Below are 26233 nucleotides of genomic sequence, written 5' to 3'. Positions count from 1 at the left end.
ACAAAATTGTGTGTACTCATCAATTCCTGTTAGTTTCAAGCACAGCATTATTTGGGGGCATTCATGTTTGTGCCTGGTGTCTTTTGTATTGAATGGACCCTAGAAACCTTGTATGCGGTTCAGAGAAGAAAATGTGGCTTTCAAAGAGGTTCTTTTAATTGTGCTCATAAAGCAGCTTTTCAGAAGTTACTTTCCTTTGAAAAATGCCCTATGCTTAAATTTCCCTAAAATAAAACATCCTACCAGGTAAAGGGTTTAAGAGATCTAGGCCATGCTTACTCAATGAAATGCAGCAGAGTGGAAAATAATTCTGGTTTTGCCAGCTCAAGAAAATTGATCTAGTAGTTAAAGACAATTATATTATTTAAAGAGCTGCTGTTATATAGACATTAAATTATTAGGAGTAGATTTTAGTCTTTGGTAAAATTTTGTGTTGATGTTTGGCCTGAAGGAATGGAAATCTGTGATATAAAGAATTATATGGAAGCAAGCGTGAAGCTGTGTTCAAACTTGGGTGCTTGTTTTTCAACCCTTGTCCTCTTAGTATGAAAAACAGACTGAGTCAGATCGCTGAGGATTAAATGGGGAACACATTACTCAGCACCTTGCAGGGGTGGGTCAAACACCCTGCCTTTGAAAAGTTATTCTTTTGCTTAGTAAGCCAAGAAATTTCAAGTTCACCTGCAAAATGAAAGCTCAGTATTTTGTTGATTAACCAGTCTATTTGAAAATGGTCTCTCATCTAGATATCCCCCCTCTCTGTTCTCGTGTGATTGCGTCTGAAGTCACTGGCTGATTTGCCAGTGGATTTTACCTGCAGCAGCCTTACTGCTGGGGAGCTTGTTGCCCATGGAGTATTCCTGATAAAATCTGTCCCTTGACGTGAATGAGAAGTTTGGTGTATTAGGGAGGAAGATGGGATATGCTTATTTTAATCTGGTAAATGGGAATGCAGGAGGTAAGGGGAGCTGTGATAACACCGGGGAAAAGTATAGGGGTCCTGGCTCAGATGCCCACTAAGGAGAAATATTCTTGATCAAAATGTTAGCCAGAGAATGGAATGCAGATGGTTTTGGGGGTTGATCAGAGCAGGTGGTGCCTAGGAAGGACTGTAGAGGCTGAGGGAGAGGAGGTCCAGGCCTTTTGTCCTGGAGCCAGCTTTGCTGACATGAGGAAGGAGTCCATGTCTATAGTCAAAGAAATAGATTAGGATGTGTGTAAAGGGCAAGCCAAAACCAGGAGTAAATTTATTTTTATGCTTACAAATGTTTTACACCTTTCTTTCAAAGTTGAATTTATCTTGAAATAAAGCCAATAAAGAAGACTTAAACAAGGTCTTTGAGATTTTTTACATATTTTTTGTTTAACCATGTTAGTGCTGTTACCTTACTTTCCAACTCTGGAAGACTCACTGGGAGAGTCCTAACACAGCTCAAACACCATCACCATTCCCATCATCATCTGTTAGCGTTCATGAAGTGTACGACCAAAAGCTTTGTGTTTTTGACAAAAAGTCTTTAGTGACGGTCCCCCTCTGTTTTTCCAGGTAGCCCAGCCATGACCCACAGGAATCTGACTTCTTCCAGCCTGAATGACATCTCTGATAAACCGGAGAAGGACCAGGTAAGCCAGGAATTCTTGCTTCTTTAAAGTGTAAGACTAAATGTATATCTGGAAGATGCTGGGAAGAGATAAGAAATGGTGGTTTCCTAACTTAAAGTGAACCAATACGTGTTGATGGCTTTTTTTTCTCTCACTTCCTTGGAAAGAAGGGGAAGCAGTTTGTGAAGGGATTTGAAGTCCAAAAGATAGGGAGCTTAGTCCAGAGGTCTTCACTTGGGCAGTTTAAATATTGAAACTATAGTTCTCTCAACTTTAAAATAGTAATAATAACTCCTACCTCAGGTTTATTGTAGTGCTTAAATAAGGTAATTTATGAAAAAAGTGCTCTAGTGAACTGTGAAGGGTTAGGGAACGCTGTCTGTTGTGAACTTTGGGGGGATACTTCAGGCAGAGGTAATGCTAGTCTTGTTAGCTGTGTATTTGTTAATTAAAATATATGGTAAGTAACCTATTTGAAATGAAAAACAATTAAGTTTTGAACCTCAGTTTGTTTTCTTTTAAAAAGAATATAATAGGAACTGGATCATTTTCCTAGTTGAGTGAGTATCTGGACTTGAACTAATTAAACATGGTGACTAGGTATAGTTTTGTACTTTGTTGTTGTTCAGTCGCTCAGTCATGTGCAACTCTTTGTGACCCCATGGACTGCAGTCTGACAGGCTTCTCTGTCCTTCACCATCTCCCGGAGCTTGCTCAAACTCATGTCCATCGAGTCGGTGATACCTTCCATCCATCTCATCCTCTGTCATTCCCTTCTCCTCCTGCCTTCAATCTTTCCCAGCATCAGGGTCTTTTCGAATGAGTCAGTTCTTCACATCTGGTGACCAAAGTATTGGAGCTTCAGCTTCAGCATCAGTCCTTCTAATGAGTATTCAGGACTGATTTCCTTTATGATGGACTGGTTTGATCTCTGTGCTCTCCAAGGGACTCTCAAGAGGCTTCTCCAGCACCACAGTTGGAAGGCATCAATTCTTCGGCACTTTTGTACTTTGCATTAAAGAATAAAATGAGTTATTTGAGCTAATGGGTTGAAAATTCTACTTGAATAAATAAATAAATCTGAATTATATATTCCTAAGGCAATGATGCCTTATTTACAACAGTTTTCCTCTTTAGACAGAGGTTTTCAGACCTTAGTGAATTCTCAAAAGTCCTGCAAAGGTGAAATTATGTTCTTTCTTGTAAAGTGACTTTTGGATTCTTTATTCTCCTTCTAACCAGCTTTGGAATAACCCTGTCCCAATTTTCTCCTAATTCAATACACTTTTCATATTATTGTTCTTATCTTTCCCCCCAGGTCAAAAGCTTATACTGGCTTCTATCAAGTTAAGTTCAGAATATGGCAACTTTGAAGATTCTCTGAAATCTGGTGTAATCTTTCTCATTTTAACTTACTGTGTTTCCCAGAAGAGAGACTCTGCTTTGGTTAGGCTTAATTACTGCACCCCCCCTCCCCAGCATTGAGATTAATTCTTGACTTCTAAAGTTGCTGCCTAGTCTTAAATGCTAATATGGATGGCACTCCTCCCTACTATTGGCCTACTTCTTGAAATACTGTGGCGGATGGTCGTCTAAATATTGAATGCATTGGTAGGATCATAACAGTACTGAAAGGGAAAACTCAGTCCACTGGGACTTGTTGAGAATTTGACTCAAAACTATTTTGTACATTTTGGCTCCATGGATTGACAAAAGCAGCATTCTAATTATGAGATTTATTGGTGCCTTGATACAGGATAAGGGAGTTAGGAATATCTGGGTTGACAATTTCTCAGGAAGACTTCTTTTACTGAGGACAGTTCTTCTCTTATCGGGCATTTGTCAATAGCTGCTGGTGAATGTTGAGAGAAATGTCTTACCTTCTTGGTTGTCTTCATATCTGAGCATATACAAAAGAAATTTGATGGTTTAAAATGTGTATTACATAAGATTTTGATTCTCGTGTTAGAAGAAATAGGTTGGAACTTTATGATTTGGGGTGTTGATGTAGCTAAATAAAGCCTGTGTCATCCTTAAAACCAGAATCTCTGATGCCTGTCTCCAACGTCTCGTATTCATCAAGGTTCATATGATGTTGAAACCAGGAGGATTCAGGAATTTTGTCCTTTTTGTTTTCAAAGCTAGAAAATGCAGGTGATGAGTATATCAGTATAAAGAGCAACTGTCCATCTTCATTTATCTAATACAATAGCCATTGTTCATCCAATGAACCCTTCATCCCCTCAAAGAGAAAGAAACTTCATCTTTGCTTCCCACCAAAGAGTTTGAAGAGACGCTTTGTAACTGACCCACGATCTCCTCTATAATCAAAAGTAGAGTACAAATGCAAACTAATATTTCCAGTTTATATACCTACCGTCTTATTAACTTCAAATACAAAAGCTCCTGAATCATTTTCTGGTGAGAAGAAGAAAATAGGCTTGCTAAGAAGATGAAACCCTGGCACACACACACACAAAACCCCGCAATAAACTCAGGCTTTTTATTTTTTATCCTGCTTTTTCTCTGTTTGGGTAGGAAAAAAAGTTGCCAGGCTCAAATTTGTTTTGAAAAAGCTTTTATAATTAATTAGCCAATGTCCTGGAAATGATCTTGGCAGTAAAGTCAAACTTGTTCGGTATGCTTTTCCAAGTTGGCCCAAAAACCTTCCATCCAACTGGAACTGAAGTTTTCTGATGGACTGATTATTCTGCCTGGATACAATCTGAACAGTTGCGACGGTGCCTCACAGCTTTCTGGAGCTACGTAACTTCCCAGTAGCACAAGGAATGGGTTTAATGTTCAGAGATACAAAGAGAAGCAGGATTTCTCTTTCTGACAGCTATATAGTGACAAAATTTGAGGGCATATTTTTTATGAGATTCTGTTTTGGGAAAACAGAAGAAACAGATCTGTGGACTGCACTTTTTCTCTTTGGCTCTGCCAAGCCTAGTACTTAACGATTTCAGTAGCGGCTGCTTTATTGAGAAATAGCTCACAATAGTTAACAGCAGAAGAAAGAGCATCGCCAAAATTTAGATGATGCAACTCTTCAACAATATTCCAACTTGGATGCTATATTTATTAGGCAAAAAAAAGAAAACACCTGGGGAGAAGTAGATTTTTAAAAAATACATCTGGAGCTCATTGACTTGTAAATGTACATAAATAATGTCTATTTTGTTGCTATGGAGGATTTTTTTGCTTCATTATCCAGTTATCTTCCCCAATTACCTTAGACTGATTTGTTTTTCTGTTACCTTTTATTTCTTTTCTGTTCTTGAAAGAAAAATTTATAACTTCTGTGGGTGCTTATCAAATGCAGTGGGTTAGTTATAATTTTCATGTGAGTATGGAAAAATCTGTGAGGACAAGAAAATTCCTTCTTATTATTTTATCTTGTAGCTTTAACTCTCTGAAGGAAATACTGTGCTTAGTGGTACAATGACTTTTTAATTTATTTTTATTTTTTATTTACGTTTGTGTTTTTTAGATTTTTTTTTTTTTTGGTGTGTATCTTTTCTTTTTTTAAGTGCTTATTGAATTTGTTACAATATTGCTTCTGTTTTTTATGTTTTGGCATTTTGACTGTGAGGCATGTGGGGTCTTAGCTCCTCAACCATGGATCAAACCTGTACCTCTGAAGTGGAAGTGCAGAATCTAAACCACTGGACTGCCAGTGAAGTCTCTCTGCGATGACTGTTTTCAAAGGGCTTTTTTTTTTCATGTTTATCAGTAATGCAATAACATCTCAAAATTACATAAATGTTAAGTGAAATCACAGTCTGTAGATTGCAGTGAAAGCAATAGATAAATTTCATGCAGACGCTTAGAGAGACACTTCTGTACACATAGCCTTGTAACTTTGTAACTAGTCATCACTTGCTTGATACTGGTTATTTAGCCAGCTTACCTGAGAACTTATCCATAGGTTTCCTGGTGGAACTGGGCCTAACGTTAATTTCTAAAGTGTACTGTAATCATTTCTGGCATTATCTTTAAGTATAGTGTTATCCTCAATACACTTTGTGATCCCTATTTTTGAAATCCTGGTCTTTGTAGAGATAGACCGGAATTAAAATTTTTTGTCAGGGAGTAAGAGGATGAAATCAGTAAACCGTATAGAACTTTGAAACTGCTCAGCCATGACTGTCTTAAAATGGAATCTAGGAAGACACATTTTGTGATTGGACAACCCCCTAATCCTTTTCTTATACATGTGGAATATAGGAGTGAGTCACCCTGGTGGCTCAGATGGTAAAGAATCCACCTGCAATTCAGGAGACCTGGGTTTAATCCTGAGGTCAGGAAGATCCCCTGGAGAAGGGAATGGCTACCCACTCCAGTGTTCTTGCCTGGAGAATTCCATGGACAGAGGAGCCTGGCAGGCTACAGTTCACGGTGTCTCAAAGGGTCTGACACGACTGAGCAACTGACACTTTCACTTTCACCTAAATTCAGTTGAGATGATGCTCTCATCATTTTGATTTCCATCCTGAGGCTCACATACAGCTTCCCTTAGCATTCATAGCTATTTCGTATTCATATTGATGGAAAAGTACAATAGCACCTGCATTTCTTTTTTCACCGCTCAGCCAGAAACCCCTCTGTTTCACATAGAGCACTGGGTGGTCTTGCCCTACTCCTCAGAGAGGGCACAGCGGTGGGGAAGGGATTGTATTTGCTCACGTTATGATACTGTCCTTTGCATGTGTTCAGGGACCGGTGAGACACTGCTGGGAAAGCTCCAGATGGAATCACATCTGTGAAAACCTGAGAAGAAAGGCATGTTGTGAGGAGGTGGTTACAGTCATTAGATGTCCTTAGTTACTGTATTGTTAGTAACTGCAGAGAGGGTCTCTGTGCCTGTAAGTTTCCTATGACCAGAAGTCCTTGATGAGAACTGGCAACACCATGGCAGTGGTTATCTTTGGAGCCCCTTTCCCAGAGGATTAGCTTGTCACTGAGATAATGAACAAAACTGATGTTTGTTATTCTCTTTTCCTTCTCTACAAGAAATTTAACCTTCTGTAGCCTCCTCCTCCCACCTTCTGTTCTCTCCCATATTCTGAAAGAATCAACAACTAATTGTTATTAGTAGAGTTTGAGAAGCACAGATATTCATGCTGATTTTAAGAACCTGTGTCCCAATTGAAACTGACAGTTGAATTTCCCCATTTTCATACTATTGTGTTTCCTGTGAAAGCCATTTATCTAGATCAGAAAGCTAGCCTTCGTTTAAAAACAGGTTTTGTGTCAGCTTGAAAGTGAAGTAGATAAACTTGTCTCAGGTAATCTAAGCTCTGTGTTGTGTTTTCAGGTGAGAAAAGGAGAAATCTTTTGTAAAATTTAGAACCATGTAAAATTTAAAGCCAGCTGCAGCCAATTTGAACTTCTTAATCACCCCATAATTGTAGGCTGCTGAACTCACTGATCCATGTAAAGAGTATATTCTATGTTAGCAAATGTTCTTGGTGGTAGGGTTCCAGAGGTAAATGAGACAGACAGATCTTTTGACATGTGGAACTTCTGTGCTTTAGGGGACAGATAGATAATAAATAATGAAGATAAGTAAATAAACAAGTAGGATAATGTTATGCAATGCTAAATGTTATCTAGAAAATATAGTAGGATAATGTGGAGAGGTACAGCAAAGCTGGTTTAAGTAGGAGGGTTACTCAGAGAAGAGAATATCTGGGCAAAGAGGTTTCTAGGCTGAATGAAAAGCAAGAGGAAAGCCTTGAGGCAGGAATGAGTGTGTATTCAAGACAGAGGAAGAAATAAAATTCCAGAGTGACTGGAGCAAAGGAAGCAGGTATGCAGCGGTAGATGAGGCCAGGGAAGTACACAGGGGGACCTTTGAATTGTATTCTAAGTACCAAGAGACACTATTTTGTAGGAATAGTGTAGGAATTTTACCTTAAGAGTGGTGTGTTCTGATTTACTCTGAAAAAAGATCACTGAGAATAGTGTGTGATGGGATGGAAGAATCTGCTAATGTTCTGGATCATCTGGTGTTGTTCCTATAATTAAACACTGGATGAACACCGCAGTGCAGTAAACAGCTCAATAGACAAGAGCCAGTTTCTTAATGGGCCAGTTTCTTAATGGGTTTACTGTAGGTGTCAAGACCTTATTCCTATCAACAAAGCGAGTTCTTCTGTACCATGAAAGTATTATAAGGAAGAAAGTGAGTTTCCTAGTTAGCATATTTTCCATGCACTGTTGATTAGATTAAATTATTAGTTACTATTAATAAAAATTAAAATATTTTAATGCACTAGAAGCTGAACATAGGCCACCAAGAGTAGTGAGACTGAGCTTATGAGTGATTGTATCTGTTTACATGCTCTTTTTGATGTCGCCTGGTAAAACACATGACTCATGAGACCTTCACCAGAGGTCTCTCTAAGAATTTAATGGTGATAAGCAGCTTACTCCTTATTGTTCTGAAAGAGGCATTGGGTTGTTTGGATGAAGGACACAGCTGCCTAAGAGGTTCCTGAGCCTTGATCTCACCTGTACCTGTGAAGTGAGTGAGTGTTAGTCGTGCAGTCTGACTGTTTGTGACTCTTTGGGACCCTATGGACTGTAGCCTGCCAGGCTCTTCTGTCCATGGGATTCTCCAGGCAAGAATATTGGAATGGATAGCCATTTCCTTCTCCAGGGGCTCTTCCCGACCCTTCCCGATCAAGGGTCTCCTGCATTGCATGTAGATTCTTTACTGTCTGAGCCATAGGTACCCATGAAAGAATCTAAGAACTCCAGGAACACCACAGGGCTATCCCATGTTCACCATTTAACAAATGGCATTGCTGGGTTTATATGCTTTTAATGGTTATCTGGCATTTTATATATTTTATGTCACTCTTTTTCTCTTTTCAGTATGTAGCAGTTTGCTGTATCCCAATGCGAAGAATATACTTAGAATAGATTGCAGAGAGCAGTGGAATGCCATCAACAATTATCTTTGATGGATGTCTGCTCTCATGTCACATATTACCTACCTCTGATCAGAATGTCATTAAAAAAAACCCAAAAAACAAAAAACACCTTTTTTTCCTCTTGAAAGTGGAAAACCAGAAAGCAACAGCCCGTTTTGGTAAACACCCTAAGGGCATGTTTAAAAAACTTTTATAATAAATGTAACTATAAACATTGACTTATTCTTTACCTGCTGTAGTAACATTTTATTATCTACAGTGTTTTTTAAACTTTAGTTTTCTTCTGATTCATACTTATACAAAATTGCTGTAAAAATTCAAGCAGAACAAAAATGAATAAAATAGAAAAGAAAGTTCACAAATTCTCACCCTCAAAATAACCACTATTAGTAGGTTGATATAGTCTTCTAGACTTTTTCTAGGCATAAAAATGTGTATGCTTACTTATATAAATTACAAATGAGATCACATTGTTCTGGAACTGGATTTTTTAGAAACCTAACAATACCACAGACATCTACCTTGTTTTCCTTAAAGGCTGAATAGTACACATGAATCATGTTTCATTTAAATGATCTATTAATAGATATTTACTTATTTCTTTGCAATTACAAGCAGGCCTTTACGAAATGTCCTCATTGTAACTGAGTTTTTTTGTTTTGTTTTGTTTTTTTGCATTCTTTCATGAGTACTTCCGAAGGAGAAATTTTTGTAAGTGGAATTGCTGGATCACCTTGTATTGCCAATTACCTTCCCAAAAGATTATGTCAGTTTTGTCCCAGGTCTTTTAAACACTTGAATAAATCTTTCTCACTGCTAGGATCCTGTTTGCCAGTCAGATTTGAGTTTCTACTTTGTGATTCACTCCACTAAAAGCTTAGCGACTGAATTCAAGTGAAAAGAATCCCGGTTACTAGCATCTGCCTCCTGGTTCACTTTGGGGACTATTTTTTGCAGAAGCTGAAAATACCAAGGCTAAAACTGGGTTTATTCTCCTGGTCTAATTGTATCTCTGAGCTGGCTAATCTGCCTTATATTTTGAGGTAAAGAGGTGAGAAATACAGTGGTCGTAGACCTGGCTGCCTGTGTGTTTCTGATTGCTTCTCCTTTAGGAGAAGCTATTCTCAGCTCTGAGAGACACCTTTGTGAGAATTTCCTTGGCAACCAAAAATGACTTCCTCTTAAGAGCCCTTCTTGGTGGTCAGTGTTTGGAACAAAAAGGAAACTTGCAGGAAGGGTTGAACAAGTATTCTTTTTGAAGCCCTATCCAGCACATTTGCAGCTTGGCCCTACATCTCTTTCCTCTCCAGTCCTCCACCCTCAAGAGAATTCTAAGTGAACTTACATACATACTGTAGAGCGAGTTAAATGAAAATTTTATGCCTTTATGAGGAGTGTTGTCATCTAGGATAACTGATGAAAAGATCAGCAGACCATTCATTGCATGTTGGGAGGTATTTGCAGATTTTGCTGTTTCCTTCCTTCCCTTGCAACAGGAAATCTCTGTAGAGTAGGTTTACAAAGAGGTCAAGCCATGGGAGGAAGTGTTTCTTGCTCTTCTTCACAAAGAGAAGGGTTTCCCACTGTTTCTGGTTCACTTGTCTGAGTGGTCAGTGGTAGTTGATTTTTTCACCTCCATAGAATCTCATGACCTTATCAGTTGCCAGCAGAGCTTTCTGATATCTCTGGGTGTTACCACCAATGGTCTGGTTTCACCCTCTCCTACTGAACTGAAATGAAAACTACCATGCTTCCGTTTTCTCTGCTGCCATGTTAAAATGGTAGCAGTAATTCTTTCTACAATCTGAAGGGCAGTGGTTAATCACTCCCAGTCGATATTACTGCCTAGTCAGTGTTCTATGCATATGCATACAAGAGGCTAGAAGTAACCAAGTCAATTTAGAGGACACCATTGTAATTTCAGTATTAGTGGCACTGTTGACCATTTGGGGGCTGTCTCTGAAAGTGATGAGTCCGTTCCTCTCTAAAGAGTAGTTAATAATGACAAACACACATTCAGCACTTTTTTATACTAGTGCTTTGGTTGATATTATCAATCCTGTTTTATATAAATATGTTGGTAAATTTAAGGTACAAAGACATTAAGTAGTTTTTTCTGAAGTCAAATAGCATCTGAGTGGTAGCACTGGCCTTGGGGTTGTGCTGTGAACGAGTACAGTGAATTCTGCTTCTTTGCCTTATGGTCTTTTTTAGATCCTAAGCCCCAGGTGTTTGATTGATAATTTATGAGTTTAGGTTTGTCCTTGGGGCATGCATTGTGCTGAATAGGCTAATCACCAAAACTGTTATTGAATAAACCAACAATTTAAAAAAATTCTTGAGTCTTATGGTGATTGGATGTTTCTGCTCACAGTGATTAAAAGATTCTGTGGATTAACTGTTTGTTGTGTGCTCATACCCTGAGTGGTGGTGGTGGAGGTCAATGAGGGCTGATAAAATGAAAATAAAGTATAAAATATGATTTCAGAATGTGAGTTTATATCTAGATGAAGAGACCGAATAAGTGTGTGGTGCTGACAGTGAAGTGCAGCAGTTCAGGGAAAGGCAAGATAAATAACTGTTTGGGCCAGAGCCATCCATCAAAGAGGAAGGAGAGATTATAGAAGCATCTTTTCACTTTAGAGAACATGAATAACAGAAGATAAGAGTTTCAGCCAAATAAAACATTCTTCGTTGGAGAAGGAGATAGGTAGAAAATGTGAGAAATACATTGGAATGTAATTTTCTGCAGCTTACCAGGTACGCACAAGTGAATGACTTGGTTTATCCAACAATTGGAATATAATGTGACTTCTAAAATTCTTTGAATAATGGCCTACTGGCCAAATCCCCAAAATTTGATGAAATACAACAGGGTTTTAATGTTAACCTTTTAAAAACTTTTTAAAAATTATACTTACCTGTAGAATTAGAAAAAGTAGATTACATTAATTAACCAGTTGCCTTGTCCACAGACCATGGTGGATACTCATTTGATTTACAAAATTTTACTTGTGCTTTGAGAAACACCCTACAGTCTCTCAACTTTCAGGCTGTTTCATATTGTATTAGTTCTTGTTACGGATATATGTTCAATTCTGTGTCATTAGGTCTGATAGATAAATATCACTGTAACCTTCACTTTTTTTCTGGTAAAGAGGAAAAAACAATTATTATTGAACTGTTTTTTAAGCTGATCACAGGAATAGCTTTGAAGACTTAAATAAGCATGTTGTGCCTTAACCCCTCTAAACCTGTTTCCTGATTCATGATAAGGTTTTATAATTCAGTCTGAACTGCCTTCTTTACAGAGTTGTTACGTAAAAAAGAATGTGCTTAGTGTACTTTAAATATTATGTAAGTTTTAATTTATCTCCATCATTTTCATTATTTATACTGCTTTTTGGGCTTTCCTGGTGGCTCAGACAGGAGATCTGGGTTCAATCTCTGGATCAGGAAGATCCCCCAGAGAAGTGAATGGCTACCCACTCCAGTATTCTTGCCTGCAGAATTCCATGGACAGAGGAGCCTGGTGGGCTACAGCCCATGGGGGTCACAAAGAGTTGAACACGACCGAGCAACTAAGCGCACACACACACACACTACTTTTTATTTTTGGTTTTGTTTGACAGGAAGGTTGGTTAGGATGGAGGTCAGTTTCATTTTAGATGTCGTTCCTCACTTCTCAGATTCACGTTGCTAATCTGGCTTTTTGGGGTTTCATGTTCTTCGCTTCCATACTCCACTGCGCCGCCTGCACACCCATGGAATGTGTCTGATGCGCCTGCCGTGGATGGTGGTCTGGCACACACATTTCTTTGGGACCCACGTGTGTCTTTTCCTCTTTGCTTTTCCAAGTTCTGCCTTTCCTTCAGGACCTAAGTCAAGTGTCACTTTTTCCTTACACGCATCTTTGGGTTTTCTGACTCATGTTAATAACACCTGTCTCAGGGAGACCTGGGTTCGATCCCTGGGTTGGGAAGATGCCCTGGAGAAGGGAAAGGCTACCCACCCCAGTATTCTGGCCTGGAGAATTCCATGGACTGTGCAGTCCATGGGGTCACAAAGAGCTGGACACGACTGAGGGACTTTCACTTTCACTTTCTCAAATTCTAATACCATTAAGCACTTACTGTTTGTCATTTCACAGGGACTCACTTATTTGTTATTGTTTTTTATATGAATATCTAATGTTATTTATGGGGTGGGAGTGGAAAGGCAGAGAGTTTGGGGTGGAGGGAGAGGCAGGAGTCGTGGAAATTGTTGATGTCATGATGATGATGGCTAATTGGGGAAGAATCAGCTTCTACTTATTTTTTTTCTCAAAAAATCTTTTTTTTTTTTTTAAAGACTGAGAAAATGACTGTGACTCTGAGAGTTTCTCAGAGAAAGATGATTTCTGAAAGTATTGTTAAGGTCTTATATTTTCATTCTGGCAGCTTTGAAAATTGGTATTTCTTATCATGAGCATTGACAGAGTATTTCATTAGGTTAATCAGTTGCTTGACATGAACATCCTTGCCCGTGTCGTACATTAAAATTTTTTCAGCTAGGACAATCATATAAATGGTAACATTTCAAATATAGTTTGCTCTTTAATTTGTTAAAATTCATTTATACATTTTTTTCTCATAATCGAAAGCTCAGTGAACATAGTTACCTGGCTGATTGACATACCTTACAGAAAACACCAAATATTTTTCTTTTCCTTTGTTTAAAACAAAATACAGTGTATCATGAGGACATATTGGAAAAGTCAGCTGACAAGCACAGAAAGATGTTCTATTGCAAGATGACATGGTATTGCCAAGTTTTCCCAAGCAGAGAAGATTTCAAATTGTGGACTGTCCAACACTCTACTTTTAGACATGAGTTACTTTATTTTGCATGATATGAAATAGTGTGAAATTAGGTAGGGGTGAGGCATATCAGACTTGGGAAGGATTTATCGTTGACTGTGATTTATTATAGAATTTACTAGTTATATACATTATTGTTTTTTTACAAGATATTGAATATAGTTCCCTGTAATATACAGTAGGTCTTTGTTGTTTAATGTTTTATATTCAATATCTGTCAATGCCAGACTCCTAATTTATCCCTCTCCCCCCATTCCTCCTTTGGTAAACATAAGTTTGTTTTCCATGTCTGTGAGTCTATTTCTGTTTTGTAAATAAGTTAATTTGTGTCATGTTTTTAGATTCCATGTGTAAGTGATACTGTATTTGTCTTTCTCTGACTTCACTCAGTATGATAATCTCTAGATCCATCCATGTTACCAGAGATGGCATTATTTCATCTTTTTAAGGCTGAGTAATAGTCTATTGTATATTTCTACTCCATACATTGTTATAACTCTGTTTCACTTTAAATTTTTATTATAATTTTGAGTCCAGGAGTGCATTATGGTAAGATCCAAGTATATTATTAAAATTTAAAAAGAACAAGTCAAGTTGAAATACAACTATGTATCAGGATGACATGCTTTCAGAAAAATTTGTGGTCAGAGGTGAAAGAAGTTTCTCTTCTCATAGTGCCTGTGGCTGCATTACTCTGTTTCTCACATGACACTTACGGATAAAGTCTGTTTCCATATCAGCTTGTTTATGACAAGAAGAAATAAGCAAAGTAATTTCAGAACTTTCAGTGAGTAGCCTCTGCATTGAAGTTTTGTATTAAGAAAAACTGGGTGCATAATCCTTTGCCTGTTGAATTATCAGCTCTAAGACGATATCCCCAGGCACTCATTCTGGAGGAAGACTTTGTTTAGAAAAATAACGATTGTCACTGCTACTTAAAATGGTGATGAAGCTCTTTTTCAAAGTGTGGAATTCTCTAGGAGTAGCTCTTTTCATCAGGACATTATGAAAACATCTGTAAATATGTGTCATAAAGAGATATTGGGAGATGATGGCAACGTTGTGCTTATTACCACCCGTCTTTGTGGAAGCCCCTGATTGAAGTCCTGCTGAGGGAATGGAGTGTAATCAGTTCTTCTGAAAGACCTTGACTCATGTCACATTTTGGTTTCCAGTTTAAAAGATTTTTTGTAGTGTTTCATTTTTCAGAGATGTGCTAATGTAGCACAACATGCATGTTTTATTAAAATAAAAACCAAAAATAAATGAAAATAAAAGGCTTTTAGAAGATTCTCGCTTCTCTAATGGTATACTAGGGGCTATATGGTCCTGTGCTTGTGTATTTCTTAATCTGTGCCGTGATAGTCTGAACTACACTATAGACTATGCTGGCTTCATTTTAGCTGTGCCTTCTTGATCTAAATTCACGAGTTGTAATACTTTGGTGTGGAAAGAATAGAAGAAAAGGATTTAAATCAAAGGAATGGAAGACTTAGAGCCCTTTTAAACTTTTCCGGGTTAATAGGAAATATAGTAGAAAAGCTTGGGTTTTATATAATCCTAGAGGTGTTGGCTTCCCTTCTTACTAGGTAAGTGATCTTGAATGGCACTTAATGTCTTTAAGCCTTAGAAAAAGTGGGTAAAACTTAACTTTTCTTGTTCTTATGAGGCTAAAAAGAGGTAAAGAATATGTGAAGTATTCGAGGCACAGATCGATTAGGTGCTTAAAAAATATTACTTCCCTTTCCCCACTTGCTTTCTCCTGCCTCCTTGTGAATAGAAGAATAAGACAAACTATGACACAAAGTGGGGGAAAATGGAACCAGTGAAATAAATGAGACAATATATTTGTTATTTTGGGAATGGTTCAAGAGTAAGTAGCAAAATAAAACACTGGGGAATTTCTGGTTCTTACTAGAATAGATCTTAACTTAGAATGATTTTATATTTAAATATGAGTATACAGGTAAGATTTTATAGTGGTGATGTTTTCTTTTTCCTCTTTTCTTTCCTGAAAGTAACAGACCACTAGCCAGTCTTCTGTAGTAGTATGTTAAAAATTATTTTTACATTCATGCAAACCATGTGATTTTTAAACCTAGGAATGTGTAAAGTTTACAAAGTGTTGAAGTTATTGCTCAGTCGTGTCCGACTCTTTGAGACCCCATGGACTGTAGCCCACTAGGCCATTCTGTCCATGGGATTCTGCAGGCAAGAATACTGGAGTGGGTAGCCATTCCCTTCTCCAGGGGATGTTTCCAACTTAGGGATCGAATCTGGGTCTCCTGCATTGCAGGCAGATTCTTTACCATCTGAGCCACCAGGGAAGCCTATAAGGTATATAGATATTACAAGAGAGGCTCTGTCTTGAAGGAGGGTACAGAGAGCATCACTGATGACTTGAAACTGTTTTTTTGCAATGAGCCCAGAATCCTGAGCATGGTCTTCAAAGCCCTGTGTCATCTTGCTTAAAGTCTCTCTCCAGAGGCCTTTTGCAAGGTTCTCCCCCTCGTTGATTTTACTCTGACCATGCACGTGTACTTTCCAGATCCACTATTATGCCAGTCGTCCCCTTCCCCAGGCCCTTTGCACATACTGTTTCCACTGACTGAAATGCTCTTCCTGCCCAGGCAACTGGGGTTCACCCATAATTTCTCAGTCTGAGTCACCTCAGCAGGGATGTCTCCTGGGATCCCCTGGTTTAGGCTAGAGAGCCTATGTCATGAGCTCTCTTTGCCCATTGTGCTTCTCTGTCATGGTGTCCACCACAGCTGTCATCCAGTGACTGCTTATTTGAATTTTTGGTTAAATGTTTGTCTTCACCAATAGGGCATTTGCTTCAAAGATGAAAAGATGATATCCGGCAAACTGTGGCTCGCTAGTAGTGAGCCTGCTGGTAGTCTGTTTTAGTATGGTTGGCAAGCTAAGTTTGAAAGGGTGTTAAAAAAAAAAAAGAACATATGACTGAGACTGTGTGTTGCCTACAAAGCCTAATATGGCCTTTTTAAAAGAAAGTTTGCCAACTTATGATCTGAATTATTGCCCCATATTTTTAAATAGAGGAACATAAGTATATTTATATATTACATTTTCTTTTCTGGGCAGGCCACTTGGTTGTATGGTAGTAAAACATCCATAAGGTTCCTGATGATATAGTGGTAAACACTTTGATGATCTGAGGGCTTGCAACCATCAGAGGTTCTCAGCTAGAGAATAATTGTACTCAAGTGTGTGGATTAATAACCAATGTAGATGTGGAAGGAATTTCTAAAACCATGGTACTTTTTAGCATCCTGCTGAACAGATTTATTAGCAGTTTGGTTTAAGACACAATGCATGCTTATCAGATTCTCAGAGGACACAAAACAGACATGGTTAGCTATTTAAATTTTAAATGATAGAATCAAGATTGAGAATGATCTTGATGCGCTGAACCCACAAAGAATTTAACAGGAATGAATATACACTATGTAAGTTCAAACATGAGGTAAATAATGGAGAAAATTCCACTGTATTTGGACAGAGAATTTGTAACTTTCATTGGATTCAGATTTTTATTAAAGGTGTTCATTTTCTTTTTAAAACTTTGTTTATTTTATTATTAGTAGTAGTATTTTGTTTTGGCTGCACTGTGTGGCTTGTGGGATCTTTGTTTCCCTATCAGGGATTGAACCTGTGCCCTCAGCAGTGGAATTGTGGAGTCCTAACCACTGGGCAACCAGGGAGTTCCCCAAAAGTGCTCATTTTCAAAAGTTGAGGAGGCGTGATTATGGGAACTAGGATAGTGAGATGCCTGGGCGCTAACCAGAGAAGAATAATTGAAGTAACTCACCCATAACTTGTAGAGATGAGAAGGTTTGAGGGATAGGAAATTCATGAAGCCTACGTTCCAGTATTTATTGTCTGTTGCTCTTGTCATAAACTTGTGTTTGTGGGTACATGTTTCATGGAGGCAGTTTTTATTTTTAATATTAGTATGAATTAGATAGGAACCAGAGCTTCATTACAAACTTATTAATGAAAGTTTTATTAAGTCCCTCTTGGCTAAGTGTTGCATTTGGAATCAGGGTTGTAGAAATAATAGGATACAGTTTCTGTCTTTTAGAGGTTGATTATAAACTGTGGGATAAATCTGTAAATAATGTAGGGTCTGCCTGCCTGTTCAGTTGCTCAGTTATGTCCGACTCTTTGTGACCTCATGCACTGTAGCCCGCCAGGCTCCTCTGTCCATGGGGATTCTCCAGGCAAGAATACTGGAGTGGGTTGCCATTTCCTTCTCCAGAATGTCTTAGACCAGAGAGAGGAGAATGAAGTATGCCAGGGGCTGGGGAGTGGGCACAGGTGATATTGGAAGTAATTCTTGAGTTGAATGCTTTTTTCTTTCACTATCACGTTGAAAAATGAAACAAATGACTTGATATTAGGAATATGGTTATTGGATGGAAGTTGGACTAAATCATTTTCGAGTTCTTTTTAAGATTTTCTGATTTGATGAGTGTCGAATGATACATAGGGATTCAAAATTCAAAGAGGTAGACCTTTGCAGTGGAGTGTACCGTGGAACAAAGGAGTGAACAGACCCTTGGGCTTCGTGACTCGTATCAGTAAGGTGATCATCACCTCCTGGTGCGCAGTCAGGTACAAATGAAGAAGCTCTCGGGGAGATTTTTGCAAAGCTGTTGCCTGTTCCTGTGTCAGCCCCTTGTTTCCCTTTCTCTGCTTCTTCAGTATTTTCTGTTGTTCTAATTTGGTGTGTGTTCTCAGAGACCTCAGTAAAGGGTACATTTTCAAAAATCTGCTAAATAAATAATAGATGACTACTACAGATTTAATTATAGCTGTACAGCTGCCTGTTTGAAGTGTTCTGCCGGGACCATATGGTCCCTTGTACATTCTAGCCCTGCAAGGACCTGGTTTTAATGTTTCCTGGCTGATAGTATTGAATTCTGAGAGAACTGCCGGCAGCCATTCAGAAGTCAGTAGATGGTATGCTTTCCCTCTGTTGTCTCCAGGTGGATGGCCATTTTATCGATAATTTATTAGACCCCAAGCAATCAGATATGGAAGCACCCACCCAGACGGGTCTCAAGAGTTATGTCTACATGTTAGTTTTCTGGTCTGATTTTTGTTACTACATTTAATGTGCAAAGTGAAAGATACTTATGCATTTATTCAGTTTCACTCAGTTTTTTTTCCAAGTATTTCAATGAATGGTTCTTTTAATTGTTTTCTGTTCCAGTGGTGTGGTGGAAACAGAATTAGAGGAGGGCTTAGGAGAGGGCATCTTTTCTACTCCTGTCTGTGTTCTGGGAGTGTGATCTTGAATGAATTTTAGCTTCTCTGGACCTTAAAGGAGCCAGAACTGGCCCTTTTAGGTCCCCTCCAGTTCCAAAATTCTGGGAGAATCAGTTGGGGACAATGTTCTTTCCAAGGACATATATTCTGAGGGCATTTTTCCATTGTGGCATTCCTTTTCCATTGTGGCATTCTGTGTGTCTCTTTCCCAATTGCTTAGAAATCCCAAATTTCCCATTCCTTGGGCCACAAAAAATTGTTCAGTATGAACAATGAGCCTCTACCTCAGAGAGTAACAGTTTAGGTCTTCATTTGTGTGTTTTTGGTTCAAACACTGTCCAGCACAGTGGTTCTCAAGTTTTTCCATGTCAAGAATCCATTTGAGTTTGTGATGAAAAAAGGGGGCTTTCACCAGAGAAATGAACATGAAATGTGTAGGCCTAACAACGTGCATGTAATTTCAAAGTGCCCATGGGCTCCCTGGGATCCTGCCAGCGACCCCAAGTTCAGAACTGCCACTCTGTGCTTTGATAAGAGCCCTGTGTTTTCCTTTGATTCTGAGTGAAGGGAACTGCAGGAAAGATTGAAGACAGAGAAGCCTGGCCCACCAGCTCCGAGGTGGTTCACATGGTGCCTCTGGCAGAGCCTTGCCGGGCTCCTGGACCCCATGGAGGTAGAGCAGATAGAACAGAGTTTGCTGGGTCCCACATGAGAAAGGCACTCTGCATGGGTATTTGCAAGCCATTAACTTTAGACTCTTGGTTGTCTACATTGCCTCTGATGGTTCCACCCTCTTACCCCTCATCCCTTGAACTTTTTGTTTTTAAAAGAGCAGTCTGTGTTTTTTATTAGCTATCCTGACTGGGATAAGTGCAGAAGAGAACGCACATGAAACATTTCCCCTTAAACTATAATTTTCTCTTGAAGTCACTAACCCCATGATGCTAATTTTTGTTTGTTTGTTTTGTCTTCTTCTTCAATCCCTCTCTCCCAGTGGCAGCTGGAGGTTGTGGAACAGAAAGAACGAAAGAAACCCTGTGTTTAAGATCTTTCTTTTGGGGATGGGAGAAGGAAAGCTATAAACAGATATTACTTTTAAGATATTAATAGGTAGGATGAGAGTTAGAAGTAAACCATGTCATGTATTTTTTTTCCTGCTGAAAACACAGTCATTCAATGACAAGTGGGGATGCAGATAAATTGATGCTGCTATTGTGAATAATTCTTTTTGTTTTACAGTATAGCTACACTAGTCATGTTCACCTTAGCCTTCAATTTATCTGTTCTTTTTTTTTTTCAGCCTTACTGTAGTGAAGATAGCTCTGCAAACTTTTTAAGTTAAAATGCACATAGCTGTACACTAGGTAGAATTAACTTATGTAGAGAGGCACTGTACTGGATGAATATATATTTTTAAGTCCATAATACAGACTGGGGAAAGAGATTTCTATCTGAAATTGAGAGAATTGGGTATCTGAATTAAATGTAGTGTCAACATAACTTTATTCCTTTGGGAGAGAGAAATGTTTTCTTATTTTGCCCATCATCTGTTTCTGGTAGGTCCTAGGATTATGTTAAAACTCTGTCAAGATGATTATTGTTACCATTTATGGAATAGCCACTGTGCTATTCAGTCACTGTACTAGGAGCTTTTTACATATTATTTACAACATGTGATATATTATTATCAACTCGACTTTACAGATTGAAGAGGCTAAATGCAAAAGATAAGTAACTGTCATCTTCTCAGTAACTATTGCTTTGGTTAAAATACAGTGAAAATTGAGGACACATATTTTTAGTGCTTGGCCAGGCTCACTGGTGCATCTGTTATTCACCTGTATTGGTGAAGTATTCGCTCTTGATGTCAGGGAGCACTGGGCATTTGAAGAAGTGCAATTCTAGTCTTGTGTGTCATTCTGGACCCTTCCTTCTGTTTCACTCCCTCTATCCAGGCTTCAACATATCCTATACATTCTGTCTTTTAATTTTTCTCAAATCTCTTTTCATCATTTTGAACCTACTGATATTCCCTTGCTTCAGAGCCTTATAATATTCCTACGTTTAACACATGTATTGAGGGCCTATTACTTGCTCAGCACTGGGCTTAAACACTTTCAGACATCATCTCAATAACTTCTCGTAGCTGTAAAGGAGTTACTTATTAGTTATTCCCATTTGAAAGATTTTAAAGATTGCCATTTTAAAGAGGTCACTCATTATTCCCATTTTATTCCCATTCAGCTTAAAGAGGTGAAATAATTTGCCCCAGGTAACCACAGCTAGTAAGAAGAAAAACTGAGATTTGCTGATAACTCTGACTCTAAAGCTCATTCTCTTTTTCTCCGCTTGAATTTAAATGAACTGGAGGACTTCCTTGGAGGTCCAGTGGTTAAGACTCCATGGTTCCAATGCAGAGGGTATGGATTCTTGGGTAACTGGGTTCGCACATGTCATGTGGCATGACCAGAAAAAAAAAATTTAAGTGAACTGGAGAATAATCACTAAACTTAGCATGATGAAGCTTGGACTCGAGACAGACTTTGCTTTGCATCTTCTCCCTGCCTTTCCTATTGTCTTGATTTTAGCCAAGTTGTGTAATCTCTAAATCTCATTTCCTCAAGTGTCAACAATGACAATAGTAACTGCTTGTAGAAAAGGGATGAGAATTTAATAAAACAGTACATGCAAAGTTCCTGGTCTGGTGCCGATTGATTAAAAATATGTGAGTAATTATTAGTATTACTACTAATCATTTTAAAAAGTATTGCTGGAGACTTTGGGGCCTCTTGGTAACAACAATGCCTTCAGAGTGCAGTTTTACTAATCAGAGATTTGAAATCTTAAGTTAGGAAGGGTGCTGCTGCTGCTGCTGCCAAGTCGCTTCAGTCATGTCCGACTCTGTGCGACCCCATAGACGGCACCCCACCAGGCTCCGCCGTCCCTAGGATTCTCCAGGCAAGAATACTGGAGTGGGTGGCCATTTCCTTCTCCACTGCATGAAAGGGAAAAGTGAAAGTGAAGTCACTCAGTCGTGTCCGACTCTTAGCGACCCCATGGACTGTAGCCTACCAGGCTCCTCCGTCCATGGGATTTTCCAGGCAAGAGTACTGCAGTGGGGTCATGCAGTTATTCTCCAAAAGCAGGACTCCCTTTAAAAATCTCACTGATAAATCCTGGAGAAGGTAGAATTTTAAGGCATTTTGGCAGGGATTTTTTTAAAAAATCACAATAAATGGTAGCTACCAGCCAACCCAAAAGTAAAAGTTATTTTTCATTGACCTATGCTCATAAGTTTTAGAATTGATAAAGGCTCTTCATGTTATGCCCAACCTAGACAGCATATTAAAAAGCAGAGACATTACTTTGCCAACAAAGGTCCATCTAGTCAAAGCTATGGTTTTTCCAGTAGTCATGTATGGATGTGAGAGATGGACTATAAAGAAAGCTGAGCACCGAAGAATTGATGCTTTTGGACTGTGGTGTTGGAGAAGACTCTTGAGAGTCCCGTGGACACCAAGGAGATCCAACCGGTCCACCCTAAAGGAAATCCATCCTGAATATTCATTGGAAGGACTGACGCTAAAGCTGAAGCTCCAATACTTTGGCCACCTGATGCGAAGAACTGACTCATTTGAAAAGACCCTGGTGCTGGGTAAGATTGAGGGCAGGAGGAGAAGGGGATGACAGAGGATGAGATGGTTGGATGGCATCACCGACTCAATGGACATGAGTTTGAGTAAACTCTGGGAGTTGGTGATGGACAGGGAGGCCTGGCGTGCTGCAGTCCATGGGGTCGCAAAGAGTTGGACACAACTGAATGACTGAACTGAACTGAACTTCGTGTCTTACCAGAGACCTTTCTTAAATTTGCTTCCACCAAATGGAGGACTTTTCCTGGAACTTTCAGTATCCTTGCTTTTATCTTTGCAGATGGTAAAGATGACACAGCACAGGTATGATCACATGGATTCCATGCATTAAAGAAACATAGAGTGAACACTTACTGCAAGGCAGTGCCTTTATAAGCCACTGGGGAAACACAGTTGGATAATATGTAGTTTCTTTTCATAGGGTACTTTAGAACACTTGTATAAAAAGATATTTTCATCTAATAAGAATCACAGTCAAGCAAGCTGATGAATGCATTGGTGAAAAGTATATTATCACAGAGGGAAGGCAAGGGCCCTATAAACGAAATCTGAGAAAATTGGGGCAGTCAGGGGCAGTCAGGGTCAGACTTGGCTAGAGAGGTATAGGTTGCAGGTACCATCTAAGAGACATCCAGGTAGAGAGCCTTTTCCACCAGGTAGATTGATGAGTGTATCAAGTTTCCTTCCCTGACCTGTGTTTATGTGTGGTGGGGTTCATGACACAGCAATGAAAGAGGAAAAAAAAAGAACATTACTTACTCAACCAGCACCTGGAACTTGCAGGTTCCTGATTTTCTTTAAATACTTTTTAAAGTGCTGTGTTTATGTGACTTTCTGCTTTCCCCCTCTCTGTGTGGCTTATTTTTATTTTACGTAATTAAATCCTGTTGAATATCCTAAATGTGCTTCTTAACAATTTTAAAGGATGCGTTTATAGAGCCTAAACCGTTGTTGGGTTTCCCTGGCGGCTCAGATGGTAAAGAATCCGCCTGCAATGCAGGAGACCTGTGTTCAATCCCCTGGTTGGGAAGATCCCCTGGAGGAGGGCATGGCAGCCCCCTCCAGTATTCTGGCCTAGAGAATCCCTGTGGATAGAGGAGTCTGGTGGGCTATAGTCCATGCGGTCACAAAGAGTCAGACACAACTAGCGACTAAGTACATAAACCATTGTCAATGCTTAGCATTAGTGCACTATATGAAAAGGTTAGAAGTTTTAGGACAATTTTTTTATGAACTTCAGGTAGTAAGATATATTCATCAGAGATGGGAAGGTTTCACAGTGTAGTGCAGTGGACATAATTCACATCCTGGCTCAGACATTTAGCTGTATGAATTTTGTGAAGTCCTTTAAACTGCTTGGACTTCTGTTTCCCTCATTTGTAAAATAGTTAAATAGTACATTTCTTGTAAACTTTCTGTGAGAATTCAAGTGAAATAGTAAATGTGAAAATGTTTTAAACACTGTAAATAGCTAGAAACATATTGATGTTTTTTAGTGATGTGTAAGACATAAGAAAACATTATTTTGACAAGTTGATTTTTAAACTAGGTCAGTACTTGAAATTTCATCCTATTTAGGAAATCAGAACGGATAGATTGTGCTTAATGTTTTATTTAGTTTAATAACCGTTTGTAAATGTGCTGCTTTGCAGAATCATTTGCATTAATGGTGGTGACATGGCTATATTTGAAAGGAAAAATTAGAAAATCAGATTTTCACCCTCAGGGAATTGTTTTCATTTTTTATTTTTAAAAATGGGATAAGTAAAAGTAGAAAAGTTTTCAAGAAGTAAGAAGAACATGTAGCCACAGCCTTTTGACATTGTGTCTTATTTAATGACTTTGTCTTCCTTCTTTCATATTATATACACTCTGGAAATCTCAGACCATATTACAGAAATTCAGTACTAACAACATCATAAGTGAGTGTCTAAATTTTGGATTCTGTAGGCAATCAAGCGAGAGCTCCTCTTTTTAGGCCTCTTAGACATTGGGCTGATGGTTTTTAAATTTAGCCAGTGGAAATATTCTTCTAAATTACAGCTTGAAGATAACCTAAAGGGCAATCATTAAAGACAAAACAAAAAACGTTTAAACTAATTTATTCCAGCAATTCTCTGTATCACACCAAAAAAATCCTATCCCACAAATTTGCTTAGGGGTTGATTAAAGACTGTTTTTATTTAACAGGAAAGTTTTGAAATAATTTTTCTTATGTAGTCTTGAAATAAAAAGCACTACTCTATTAAGCTTATGAAACAGCAGTTCCTATTTTTTTTCCTTCCTCTGACATTTCTTTGTTGGGCAATTATACAGTTTACAGTAAAGAAGTGAGATTTAGGAATGGAACACTGGGGTGTGTTTAAGACGGTATTTGTCCAGGCTACTGAGGAACACCCAAACCTGTTCTCAGCCCAACACTCCTGAGAAGGTCAGGATGAGAAATGTGTACACAGATAATCAAAATCAAAGGTCAGGGAACTCTTACAGACTGAGACTTTGACTGCAAATCCAACAGTAGAACCTGGGTGACCTAGGCAGAGCCTTCTGCCTCATCTTGGTAGCTGGAAAGAGCCTTGGAGCAAAAGATACTCCTTGTACTTGGGACTTGCGTAGACATGCTCTTTTTACCGAGAATCCCTACCACAAAGAAAGGCCAGAGTAGAGCTTTCAGTGAAAAGAACTATTTTCCTAGTACCTGAGAAAAGCTAGTGTAAGCTTATTGACTTACACAAATTGAATTTAATTCGTGCAGGTCAGTCCTCTTCTTCCTCAGATGTGGGATGAGAGGGCTGCTGGAAAACTGGGAGAGGATGGGCAATAGTGTCCATCTTCAATTAATAGCCAGTGCCTGGTCTCCACCTATAATACTCCAGGATTCCCAGAATTTGAGATGGTAGGTCTGTTCCAAATATATACACATAGTGCTTGCTAGGTCAAACCTATTTCAGAATTATCCCAGGGATTAGTTTTCACAAGACTGCTTTTGATGGACTGCTTCTTCTTCCCACCCCTGTTGGAGGCTAATTTTAACCTAAGGGAAGTGTACTGGGTTAAGTTATGTTTATGTTGCATAGGGTTCACACACCTTTGGAAGGTAAAAGCAGGAATATGTTACCTCCAACATAGTACAATCAGGTGGTGTCCTGGATATGCATGGTAGGAGGAAAGAAGGCAATAGAGAAGTTTACTTTCCATGTTAGAGAAATTAAAAAGAAGCCAGGAGGAGTCAGCCTTATATTTGTTTGTATCTTGCTAGACATTTTACCTCTTATCTTTTCTTATCTTTACAAAAGCCTTTGACATACAAGGTAGGGCTCTAGAATACAGTTTGTTTTTCACTATCCTTGATTTCTTTTAAAAGTTTCCTGCCAAGGGAGCACCACATGTAAGCAGTATTGGAATGAAATAACAGTTTATCTATTAAGACACTCTTTGTAGTATAATTGTTTTATTAAAGTAAAACATATTTGTGATGAAATCTACTTGATAATTTTTTAGAATGTGGACACTTGTATAATTGTCATACAGCTTATGAAATGGAACATGATCAACATAGTATACTTGTTTTTAAATGTCATATTTCTTCTATTATTTTTAATTCCTTCTTTATACCTTCTTTGCTTTTCATTTGCTGTTTTAGTCTTACTCTGTGAGATATAGATTTAGATCATCACACTTTAGCTTTTGTTCTTTTGAAATATTTGCACTTAGGCTATGAGTTTTACTCAGTGCACATGGTTAGCTGCATTCTACAAATTTTGATATGTCCCATTTTATATTATGAATAATATTGACTTTAGCAAGTCATTGATGTTATTGATGTTAAAATAACAAGTCATTTTAATCTCTAGGACATCTATTTTGTGTTTTAAATGGT

At 38.5% G+C, this 26233-nt stretch overlaps 1 protein-coding gene across 4 annotated transcripts in view; it reads left to right on the top strand.

Annotated features, from left to right (window-relative positions):
- SLC4A4 (solute carrier family 4 member 4) overlaps positions 1 to 26233 on the top strand; it is a 367906-nt gene that overhangs the window by 222150 nt on the left and 119523 nt on the right. For all 4 annotated transcript variants that reach the window (XM_081587203.1, XM_081587212.1, XM_081587193.1 and 1 more), the window contains one exon: positions 1547 to 1623. In XM_081587203.1, coding sequence (XP_081443329.1) covers positions 1547 to 1623 — 77 coding nt within the window. The remainder of the gene's footprint in view (positions 1 to 1546; positions 1624 to 26233) is intronic.

Source organism: Giraffa tippelskirchi, chromosome 1 (genome assembly GCF_054371585.1).
Source record: "Giraffa tippelskirchi isolate mGirTip1 chromosome 1, T2T-mGirTip1v1.2.pri, whole genome shotgun sequence".
In the NCBI taxonomy this organism is placed as follows: domain Eukaryota; kingdom Metazoa; phylum Chordata; class Mammalia; order Artiodactyla; family Giraffidae; genus Giraffa; species Giraffa tippelskirchi.
Note: the sequence above shows the minus strand (reverse complement) of the source record. Positions and strands in the feature narration are given on the sequence as shown.